General features: G+C 54.6%; 1 protein-coding gene across 6 annotated transcripts in view; it reads left to right on the top strand.

Annotated features, from left to right (window-relative positions):
- The first annotated feature begins 1,752 nt into the window (after positions 1 to 1,752).
- EVA1C (eva-1 homolog C) overlaps positions 1,753 to 11,986 on the top strand; it is an 88,735-nt gene continuing 78,501 nt past the window's right edge. The window contains exon 1 of one of the 6 annotated variants that reach the window (XM_051859497.2): positions 1,753 to 3,138. In XM_051859497.2, coding sequence (XP_051715457.2) covers positions 2,979 to 3,138 — 160 coding nt within the window. In that variant the 5' untranslated portion in view covers positions 1,753 to 2,978. The remainder of the gene's footprint in view (positions 3,139 to 11,986) is intronic. The other 5 variants (XM_070071876.1, XM_008267184.4, XM_051859491.2 and 2 more) reach the window with 5 other exon arrangements.

The raw sequence follows: 11,986 nt of genomic DNA, 5'->3' as shown, positions 1-11,986 counted from the left end.
AGTAACGCTGCCATGAACGTCAGTGTATACGGATCTGCTTGAGTCTCCGCTTTCAATTCCTTGAGGTCTACACAGTTGGCCTTCCATCTGTATTGGAAACTGAAATTTACTGGAAATGTATCTGGAACCGTACCCACTGAAATATATTTGGGGGGAAAATCTGCATTGCACTGAACATGTAAAGATTTTTTTTCTCTTAGTCTCTAAACAATATAATAAAACAACTATTTATATAATATTTACATTGCATTAGGTACCATGAATAATCTAGAGTTGATAAAGTACACAGAAGGGTGTGCATAGCTTTTCTTTAAAGACTTATTTATTTGAAAGGCAGAGTGACAGAGTGAGAGGCAGAGAAAGAGGTCTTTCTTCCATCCGCTGATTCACTCTCCAAATGACCGAAATGGCAAGAGTTGGGTGGATCTAAAGCCAAAAGCCAGGAGCTTCTTCTGGGTCTCCCACATGGGTGCAGGAGCCAAAGCACTTGCGCCGTCTTCTACTGCCTTCCCAGGTGCCTCAGCAGGGAGCTGGATGGGAAGTGGAGCAGCCAGGACTGGAGCCAATGCCACAAGGGATGCTGGCTCTGCAGGCAGCAGCTTTAGCTGCTCCTCCACAGCGCCGGTCCCTGAACCTACTTTTGACCCCTCCGGTCCATTGGCACTCAGCAGCCAGAGCATCTAGTCATGTCACACTGCTGCTGACAACCATTTATCACCTGCAGGTAAAGACGGAACTGATCCCCAAGGTCTCCAGGGACCTGGGCTCCGGCCTGGCCAACACCCTGCTCCTTGGTCTGCTGCAGCCATGCCACACTTCTCTCTGTTCTCCCACAGGGCCACACTCCTAATGGATTTCAACATGCCGGTCCCTTTGCCTCAATTGTTCATTTCCTGCAAACACCTGGCTTGAGCTTGCTCTTGCTGGGCCAGCTTCCCAGCTCCCTCCCTCATCTTGCCTTAAAACGTGTTCCCTAGCATCTCCCGGGACTCTCCTTCGCCTCCAAGACCCCTTGGGTCACACATCCCCATAAAAGCGCATGGTGGCTTCAGCGTGTGTCTTCCCGGCTGTAATAATGGCCAACACTGACCCAGCACTTGCTGTGTTCCAGGTCTTGTTTCAGGCACATCACTAAGTCCTCACCGCCTACCCCGGATTGCTCCTTAGCCACTTGACAGGTGCACCCACTGTCAGTAACAGCTCCCCCACTGGCATCTGGAAGCCAGCGCAGACGCCCAGCCCTCAGGGAGCGGGGCCCCTCCCTGGACCAGCAGTCCCCACCCCTAGCAGTGAACGGTCACCCGCAACTGGACGGAGGAGTGGACAGAAAATACAAAAGGACCCGAGTTTCTGAGCAAACATGGTTTATTGAACGGCTCCCAAGTGCGGGGCATCCTCGCCTGACTCCTCCAGGCTCAGATGCCCCAGCCTAGAAAAACGCACGCTAAGAGCTAGTCTTGTTAAGACAGATTTTCAAAACCACTGTGCCTGGCGCCCGGGTCCCCAGCCCACGGTCGCCCATGCTCAGCATTTACCGGCTCATCCCCAGACGGATGGAAGGGGCTGGGACCCCGCGTCCTGCGGCCCCAGCCCGAGGCGAGCACACAGTGGCACCGCCGGCATCCACCCCTCCGCAGCTCGGCTGCTCACCTCCGGCGCGGGCGCGGGCGGCGCCTCCGCTTTCGCTCTCCCGCGGCCTCGCCGGGGCCTTCGCAGCCCTGGGGCCGCCGGGGCCGCGCGCCCGGCCCCGCCCTGGGGCCTCATTATCTACGTTTCCGCGTCAGACCCGCCGCGAACTTGGCAGGCCCTTCGCGGTGTTCGGGAACACTTTGTGCCCAGCGCCCGCCCGCCGGGCCCTCCTCCCTCCCGCCGGCGCCGCCCGGCCCGGCCCGGCCCGGCCCGGGCCTCAGGGTTCGGGTCTAAGGGGGGTCCCAGGGCGCGCGGCCGCGGGGCCCCCGCGCTACACTTGTCATGGGTTCCCGGGTGCCAAGGCCTCGCAGCCCCGCTCCTCGCCCCGGGGATTCGGTGCCCAAACGTGGGTCACACTGCGCGGTAATCGAGAGGTTCAGAAAGATGCTGTGGCCCATTTTAAAGAACAAAGCCCAATTATGAGCGCCAGGCGGCTGTGTACGCCCGGTCAGGTGTCAAATCTCCCAGCTCTAAGGACAACCAGCACCCGAAGGAGGCTAGAGAGAGAGAGGAAACCCGCTCGGGAGCCATCAGCCCCGCGTGGAGACCCCTGGCTCGTTCCTGTCCAGGTTGCGCGAACCTGGGCTAAACGCCGGGGCTCAGGGTGGCTTTCTGTGACATAGGATGAGTGCGCGCGCTCCGGCACCCCGCCCGGCGGGAGCGGGGGTGGCGGCGCCGCGACCCCACGCCTCCAGGACCCCACCTTCCCGCTGGCCCCGCTCCGCCCCGCCCTGGAGGCGCCCACACTGCACGCGCGGCGCTGGCTCCAAAGTGCGTCACGGGCACTGGCCGCGCTCCTCCCGCGGCCGGGGTGAGCTGGCACGCAGCCAGTGCGGGCCGGGCACGGGGTGACGGGTCGTCTCCGGGGCTGCGACCCCGGCCTGGAAGGCGCTGGCGTTGCCCGGCCCTGGGACGCTATTTGGAGCGCCTTTGGCGGCGGCGGGCAGCGCGCCAGGGACCGACCTCGGCAGTCGTGGGGCTCGCGAAGGCGACGCTTTCCCTGCCAGCCCCCTCGCTTCCTCCGGTGCGGCGGCGGCAGCGGAGATTTCCTCTCGGGGAAACTACGCGGATCCTTCCCGGGGCTCCTCGCCCCGCCCCAGGTCTCCGCCCCCTCCCCTTTGCTGGGGAGCCGGGGCCCGGCCGCGCCGGGGAGGAGACTCGGGCAGCCTGGGCCGGGAGGCGGCGGGGGGGTCCGCGGAGCCGCTAGCCACCCGCTCGCCCCGCCATGTGACGCCACCCAGAGCCCGGCAATCCCCCGCGCGCCCCGGGCCCGCGCCCCGCCGCGCACCATGCTCCTGCTGGGACACGCGCGCCCGCCGCCCGCGCCCCAGCCCGCCCAGCATCCCGGCCTCCGCAGGCAGGTAGAGCCGCCGGGGCAGTTCCTGCGCCTCTTCTACTGCACCGTCCTGGTGTGCTCCAAAGAGATCGCAGCGCTCACGGACTTCTCCGGTAAGTGCGCGCTCTGTCGTCGTGCGCCCCCAGCGCCGCCGTGCGCCGGCGGAGCCCTTGGCTGCTGGCTCCCAAGGGCCACGGCCAAGTTGAATTAAAGTTGAGTCGCGTTCGTAGTCTCCTTGCCTGATGTGAGCCCTTGGCAAGGAAGCATGTGTGGTGTTGTCAGGGTTTCTCGCCCCGCCGCTGACCTTAATTTCCCAACATCGCGGACCTGGCCTGGCCGCGCGCGCGCGTTCGCTGGAGGCGCCCGAGGTTGAGCTCTGTACCGCGCGCCGCTTTTTGGAGTACACGTGTTGTGGTTGGAGGAGTCGCGTTCTGTTTGCCACCCGCGGAGACTGGGGCGTCCCAGCCAGCCTCCCAGGTATCCGTGCCAGAAGACTAGCCCGGAGCGCACCGGGTCTGAAGCCCGTACCGGGAGGGAAGGAGGGATCCCGCAGGGGCCGGGTGTCCGGTGGAGCAGCCCACGCCACTCACCCAGGGCCGTGCCGTGCCTCCGCAGTGCGTCAGCGCCCCCTCTCCAGTCCCTTTACAAGAAACAAGGACCTCCTCCTCCCGAGTCAGCGACGGGACTTTTCTTTCGGGGGAATTCTAACTCATGCCCTGGAAGAGGATCTCAGATTGTTCTGGGGTTACAGAGGTGACTGTGCTAAAAGAAAGGAGTTTCAGGGTTGGCCATGGCCACGGGAGCACGTGCTGATGCTTAGTGGTTGCACTTGCTTCTGGTACAATTGTCCTTGCAACTGTAACAGCTCTCTCTCTCTCCCCTCTTTCTCTCTCTCTGGCAAGGCCTGCACCCTGCCCCAGCCCAGCCCAGCCCAGCCCACTTCTCCTTCCCCAGGAATCTTCCAGACTTTGCATATGTCCTGCAGGTACTGGCCACGCAGCATCTTTTGCAAGATACTCTGGTAAATGAAGTGAGCCCCTGGTGGGTGCTGTTGGTGCTGGAGACTAGTACGCGGCGAGGAACACTGGCCAGCTGGAAGCTGAGCTGGGCTTCTGGTTCACTTACAGAGAATGTCATTGTTAGCCGAGAGCCTTAGGTCAGAGGTGCTTTGCTTTGAATATTTAATATCAAGGCAGGGATCCTGCCTAGTGAAGGAAGCCAAGATATGCCTATTTGGCAAGCAAACCTCAGCCCTTAAAATCCAGCACCGCAAGATCAAGCCTTTGTGGTAAGAATGCTGGGTGAAACGCGTCTCCCCTTTCAGATGCTATTGACTTATTTTTGTTCCTAACAGAACTTGCTTGGCTGCGAGAAAAGCTCTGTGTTTGCTGATCTGAGCGGTGGAGAGCAGTGCTGGGCTGAGCCATCACCTAGCTCTGACTAATGTAAGAAAGAACTGGAATCCGACGAGCCCAGTGACACCACTGCAACTGAACAAATATTGCTTTAGGCCAACTGCGATGTAACCATCAGGTTGTTTTCACAGATTATAGACGAGTTTGTTTCTCTAGGGAAGCAGTCCCAATATTCTAACACTGTGCAGGTCACCACCCACATTCCTGAGGGGGACCCATGCTTTGACAGAGGTCTAAGTCATATGAATGATAGAAGACATTTCCTTCTGCTTTCCCCATGGAAGTGACCTCCAGCTTTTTTTTTTTTTTAAGATGTATTCATTTATTCGAGAAGCAGAGTTACAGAGAATGGGAGAGACAGAGAGAAGTCTTCCTTCCGCTGGTTCACTCCCCAATTTTCAGGACCCAGGAGCTTCTTCCGGGTTTCCCATGTGGGTGCAGGGGCCCAGGCACTTGAGCCAACTTCCAGTGCTTTCCCAGGCCATCAGCAGGAAGCTGAATCAGAAGTGGGGCAGCCAGGACTCAAACCAGTACCCATATGGGATGGTGGTGCCACAGGTGAAGACAACCCACTACACCACAGCGCCAGCCTGCCGGTCTAGCTTCTAAAATGCCCCTGCGAAAGCAGTAGTTGGTGAGGATGTCAGATCCACCCACAGCCCGGCCCCATTTTTCCTCTGATCAATGTCCTCCAAGGAGAGAGTTAGCAGGGAGCCTTTTTGGGAGAAGGAAAGAAACATAAGTGTTCTCCCAAACCTCAGGCACACTCGGGCTGAAACCTACATTCTACTAGAGCGTGGGGTGAGGGGAGAAAGAGAAAGAGAAGCCTCCCAAAGTTGGCTGATTGGAATGAAGACTTAACGACTCTTAGGGGCCCCCAGCTACGTGATGAACAGCAGAAAGGGTTAAGTCCCAAGCTTTAAAGATGTTTGGGCGAATGTTTTGGTTGAAGCAGTGGATCCTGATCACATTGCTCTGAGCTCCCATGGCCTCAAAGCTGGCTGCCTGTTTATCTGGGGACAAGAAGGCTCCTCCTTCTTGGAGGAGTGTATACACACCAAGCACAGGTCCATAAAGAGATAGCAGACCCCTCCCCCACCAGCCTTGCAGCAGTAGCTGAGGGCTAGACAGCAGCGCTCAGCAAAGCAGATACCTGCTTGATTTCTAAATAAGAGGAACACAGCAAAAACTGGCAGAGAATGGAGCCAGCTTGGGACCCCTTTGCCCTTGCAAAGGAGGACCGGGATGGTAGATCCTGTAAAACAAAGCGGCAGAATGCCAGGGTCCCAGCCATTATCTGTCCAGTACCGGGACGGGGCAGAGTTTTGGAAAGTAACTTAAGCCTTTCCCTGGGGCTGTCAGCTGGTGTCGTTTTCCTGGGTCATTGATTTTTTTGCCCTAGGGATTCCAGCATCGGATCTCACTCTTAATAACCCAGAAGCAGCATGGTGGCCTCCCCCTCCCCCCACGTGCTCGTGACTTGTGCTAATCACCCCCAAGCCTGCTAGGAAATAGGCCCTTAAACACCCTCTTCTCTCTCCTCCACAAAGATGTTGAGAGTTTGCCAGTGGCCACTGGAAGGCTATCATCACTGCATTAAAAATACATCCCGGTGAAGGCAAGAGCAGTTCACGCAAAATTAGTGTCTCTGATCCTTAATCCTACACTCAAAATGTGCTTGGCTCCCGTCCATCTCCCTCTTTGGGACGGAGCTCTGTTCTTTTGACTGCATTCCCAATTTCAGCATTTGGCCTGAGAGGTCCAAATTGATCGCTGATCTTTTTTTTAAAAAAAGTGACAACAAAGTGTCATGTCATCCTTAGCATCCTCTTTGTCCGGAGAGCTGGAGGGCAGATGAGAGGTGAGAGGAGGGAGGGGTGCTCTTTCTGGTTCTAGCCATGGTGGCCAAGGGATCGTCTCCATTTTGCTCTGCCTTCAAGCGTGGTGTCCAGTGTGTCTCTGGCACGGCCCCTCAGGACTTGGTTTTTGATGGTTTGACTGTGTTGGTTCTCGGCCAAGGGCAGGCTGGGTCTCCCTTTCTCTGCTTCTCTTTCTCTCCTGTTCTTTTACTTTCTCATTTCACAAAGAAATTCAAAGCAATGGACAGGCTTATGCGTAGGAGTGGGGAGAGAGGAAGGAAAGAGTGGAAAATGGTTCTCGTTCCCACTGGAACTCCTGGGGCACCCCTGCCACTTGGACAAAGTGGTATTGACCGTGTGTTTACACGTTTGGTTTTGCCCTGGGACTCAAAGTGTGAATGAGGGAAGCGGAGGGGAGGTTGGGGGCAGCCTTCAAGGTCCTTCTTCTCCTCCCAAATGTCCCCAGATCTCAAAGAAAAGTCGCTGTGTGACACAGGTGGCCCGGGATTCTACTAGTGCCATCGGCAGCTGCGTGCCAGCAACACGTGGTTCGCGGTGTTGGACTGTGCTCACGAGCTCCGGCTGCCACAACAAAGGCACCACAGAAAAGTCTGTTCTCACAGATGGGGAGGCTGCAAGTCCAAGAGCAGATCGATCCTTCTGTGGTCTCCCTCGTGGGCTCACAGAGGCCCTCCTCGCTCTGCGTCTCCACGGGGTCTTCCTCCTGCAGACACACTGCGTCCAGTCGCCTCTCAAAAAGGACAGCATCCTCTTGCTCTAGAGCCCGCTCTAACGATCTCATTTTGACTCAGTCACCCCCATCTTCAAACACACTGTGGAGGTCACAGGGTAGGGTCTTGGAGGCCAGGCCTGCAACATGTGTGTTTGGACACAGATCGCTCGCAGCCCAACCCGTGAACTTGAGCGGCAGTGCTTTGTTGCATCGGCCAGGCATTTCGGAACGTAGAACTTCAGTCGCTGAGAGTGGGAAGCAGGTCCCCAGGGAGGCAGCACAGGTGGATTGGACAGCTTGAGCCTTCCCGTCCTGCCTCTTCCTCCTGATAGGCGTCGAGCTGCCCCGGTTACACTGGATGACGTAGGGGGTGTGCAAGATCCCACCCCACGGCCTCTGGTCTCATGGGCCAGGCACTGGAGACTTTTTGGAAGTTCCTGGATGTTTTGAATGTACTGCAGAGAGGGGGCCCCTGCACTGGGGCCCCAAGGAGAGGACTGCCTACTGCCCCACACCAGTTCTTGCAGAGCCACAGGCCTGGCTGGGTATCCCCAGGGAGACCAGGGCAGCCTTTTCCCAGCTCGTCACCTCCTCCCAGCACCTGTGTGCACACACACTCCCCTCTGCATTGCATTCTGCCTTAGCCATCCTTTTATCCTATGGTTATTCTCTCTCTCTCTCTCTCTCTCTTTCTTTCTTCCAAAGATTTATTTTATTTATTTGAAAGAGAGAGGTAGAGTGAGAGAGAGAGAGAGAGAGAGAGAGGGCTTCCATTCCGCTGGTTCACTCCCCAGATGGCTGCAATGACTGGAGCTGGGACAGGCTGAAACCAGGAGCCAGGAGCTTCTTCCAGGTCTCCCACACAAGTGCAGGGGCCCAAGCACTTGGGTCATCTTCTGCTGCTTTCCCAGGAGCATCAGCAGGGCGCTGGATTGGAAGTGGAGCAGCAAGGACTCAAATCGGCACCTATATGGGATGCTGACACTGAAGGCTAGGGCTTTAACCCACTGAGCCACAGCGCTGGCCTCTCCAGGGTATTTTCATCTTAAAATGTTTTTATGGCGTGAAAAGCCAGCCAGCAACCCAAGAAGAACAGAGCGAATGTCTTCAGGGGTTGACCAGGCATCTCAATCTGCACGTCCGTTTCCACGGAAAGCGCCCACGGCTGGGAAATGTTCTGCCGGCTCTTTCTAAGGCGGACAAGGGGCGTCTGGGCGCTCAGTGCTCCCGTTATTGATGGCCTCGGTCTCCCAGGTGCTTTATAATAGGAAAGGGCAGCCTGGCAACACTTCAGGGAAGGAAGAGAAAGGACCAGAGGAAACATTAGTTGAGCTCAGTGTTATCTGAGTTCACTCTCATAGCAACCCTATGCAGTTAGTATTAGCCTCACTTATATACACATATATTAAAGATTTGTTTATTTATTTGAAAGGCAGAGTTAGAGAGAGAGAGAGAGAGAGAGAGAGATCAGAGAGAGAAATTCCATTTGCTGATTCACTCCCCAAATAGTTACAATGGCTGGGGCTGGACTAGGCCAAAGATGAGAGCCTGGAACTCCATCCAGATCTCCCCAAAGTGGATGCAGGGCCCCAAGCACTTGGGCCATCTCTTGCTGCTTTCCCAAGTGCATTAGTAGAGTGCAGGATTGGAAGTGGAGCAGCCGGGACTTGAACCTGCAGGCACATAGGATATCAGTGTTGCAGGTGGCAGCTTAACCCTCTGCACCACAATGCTGGCCCCCATTCTCACAGATGGGAGTTCAGCCCAGGGAGGATTGCTCACTGATCCTAGGCCACTGAGCCAGGAAAACCAGGACAGAGGCAGCCTCCAACCCAGGGGTCCGGCCAGATGGAGAGATTTGGCCTTCAGGGGTACTGAGCTGGGGAAGAAGGCTGGAAAAAGAAAAAAGTGCCACAATCTGCCTGAGCTGTCTAGACAGGGTCACAGGTCACTGGATGAAGGCGCACGTTCTGACCACCGCGGCACTGGGTGATTTAGCTGTTGTGGGGATGTCACAGTGTACATGCGCACAAGCAGTGATGGTGTGGGTCAGACACTCGGCGTGGACTCTCCATGCAACCAGGAGACTCGGTGAGCACGAGATGGATGAGCTGCTGTCATTCCTATGTGCTTGCTCCCTTCCAGTAAACTAGGACCGAGACAATGGCATACGTATAGTGCAGTGAATACGTGGCCTGGTGACATAGTGACTTCTTACATAATGTGCGTAATCGGACGTATTTTTAAATACTGGCAGTGCAGTGGGTGTCACACCAGCATCACCACAAACACGTGAGGAATGCCTTGTGTTAGGATGCTTTGGCAGCTTCTGTGTCACTAGGCAATAAGAATTTTTCAGTTCCGGTATAACCCTGTGGTCCACCCACGTCTGACTGTAGCTGATGGAAGGTGCACTGCTGTCTCAGGCGCCCACTGAGTAGTCTGCCCTCTTCCCGTCCGTACCACCCACCTTTTCCTCACGCTTATTCCGAAGTGGATGCACTCCTGTGGGACCCAGAGGAATGGAGGAGGAAGATGTTAGAACTTGGTGTTAGGGGACAGGCATTTAGCCTGGTGGTTAGGATGCTCACATCCCACGCTCGACGGCCTGGATTCAGTTCGCAGCTCCTGCTCCTGCCTCCAGCTTCCTGCTAATGCAGACCCCAGGAGGCAGTAGTCCCAGTGCAAGTAATCAGCTCTCTGCCACTCTTGTGGGAGGCCTGATCGGGGCTCTGGGCTTCCAGCTTTGGTCTGGCCCAGTCTTGCTCATTGCTGGCATTTGGAAGAGTGAACTAGGAGATGTAGATCTCTCTGTCTCTCCAGTAAGTAAATAAATAGAATTAGGTTTTGCTTCTATGGAACACATGAGTTGACAATATGATAACATGTAATTTATAAATAATTGTATATATGTTGAAGATGTGTTCTTAAAATGTTTTTTACTGATGGGGTTCATATTATTATTATTATTATTATTATAGATTTATTTATTTATTTGAAAGGCAGAGTTACAGAGAGGCAGAGGCAGAGAGAGAATCTTCCATCCACTGGTTCACTCTCCAGATGGCTGCAACAGCTGGAGCTGTGCCAATCTGAAACCAGGAGCTAGGAGTTTCTTCCAGGTCTCCCATGTGGTTGCAGGGACCCAAGCACTTGGGCCACCTTCTACTGCTTTCCCAGGCCACAGCAGAGAGCTGGATCAGAAGTGGAGCGGCCAGGACTTGAATCAGTGCCCATATGGGATTTCGGCACTGGAGGCAGTGGCTTCACCCACTCCCCCACAGTACCAGCCCCTGGGGTTCGTATTATAAAAGTCATTGTATTCACAGCCATTCTGTCAGCTTAATGCTCATCACATTCTTTCTTTCTTTTTTTTTTTAAGATGTATTTGTTTATCTGACAGGCAGATTTACAGACATGGAGGGAGAGACAAAGAGATATATAGAGAGTCTTCCATTGCTGATTCACTCCCCAAATGGCTGCAACAGCCAGGGCTGGGCCAGACTGAAGCCAGGAGCCAGGAACGCCATCTGGGTCTCCCAATTGGGTGGCAACTTTAAGTACTTGGGTCATCATCTGCTACTTTCCCAAGTGCATTAGCAGGGAGATGGATTGGAAGCAGAGCAGCCAAGACTTGAACGGTACTCTGATATGGGATGCCAGTGTTGCAGGCAGAGGCTTGGTCAACTGCACCACAACACCATCTCCCCTGCAGTTTTTCTGATACTGAGGCATACAATAAGTACATTGCGAGTAGTTTAAAGTAATGGCACTTATGTACTGCTTACCTCTTAACCTGCTAGTCAAATCTTTTTTTTAACGATTTATTTATTTATTTGAAAGGCTGAGTTACGGAGAGGCAGAGGCAGAGGCAGAGAGAGAGAGAGAGAGAGAATCTTCCATCTGCTGGTTCACTCCCCAAATGGCTGCAATGGCCAGAGCTGGGTCAGGCTGAAGCCAGGAGCCAGGAGCTTCTTCCAGGTCTTCCAAGGGTCCAAGTATTTAGGCTGTCCTCCACTGCATTCCCAGGCTCAGTTGTATGGAGCTGGATCAAAAATAGAGCAGCTGGAACTGGAACTCAAACCTACACCCATATGGGATGCAGGTGACAGCTTTACCCAGTAGGCCGTAGCACCAGCCTCTGGAGTTAACTCTCTTTCCCATCACTTACAGGTATTGTTCATTCCATGTCTTGTCTCAAGATAGCACCATCCAGCTCCAAAGAATTAATTGTAGATTAGTTTTGGTAATATGTTTTTGAAAATATGGTGGATGGTGTTCTGAAGTTATTTCCCCAAGAATACACCTAGAACTGATGGCCAAAACATAAACATCCTTTGAATGTGGAAGGGAAAGAATATAAGGAACGTTCTGGGAACAAAAATGGGGAGCAGAGAACCAGAGGAGTTAGCTGGTGCTGACCAAGTGGCTATGCTAGGGTTTGATGGTCTTGACAACCAGGATTTAACAGGTGCATAAGGGCAGGAGATGACACAGTAAACCGAGACAGACTGGAATCGGAATAAAGATCTCTATATAAAGCCAGGACCTTGAAGGAATAATATTTAATAAAAAGATAAATCAATATTCTTACAAAGAAAATGACTAGAACAATTGTCTCCGCCTGGGTTAGGATTGGAGAAAACAATGATTTCCTAGGGCTAATGTTGTGACGTAGTGGGTAGAGCTGCTGCTTGCGACAGCAGGGTCCCTGTCGGAGTGCTGATTGAGTCCCTGCTGCTCCGATTCTAGCCCAGCTTCCTGCTGACGTGCGTGGGAAGACAGGGAAAGTTGACCCCTGCCACCCATGTGGGAGACCCTGAGTTCCTGGCCCTTGGCTTTGGCCTGGCCCAGCCCTAGCAGTTGTGGCCCTCTGGGGAGTGAGCCAACAGATGAGGATCTCCCTTGCTCTGTGTGTGTGTGTGTGTGTATGTGTGTGTGTGCCATTGTCTCC

This window comes from Oryctolagus cuniculus, chromosome 4 (genome assembly GCF_964237555.1).
Source record: "Oryctolagus cuniculus chromosome 4, mOryCun1.1, whole genome shotgun sequence".
Taxonomy (NCBI): Eukaryota; Metazoa; Chordata; class Mammalia; order Lagomorpha; family Leporidae; genus Oryctolagus; species Oryctolagus cuniculus.
The sequence above is the reverse complement of the archived record's forward strand: the minus strand, read 5'-3'. Positions and strand labels throughout refer to the sequence as shown.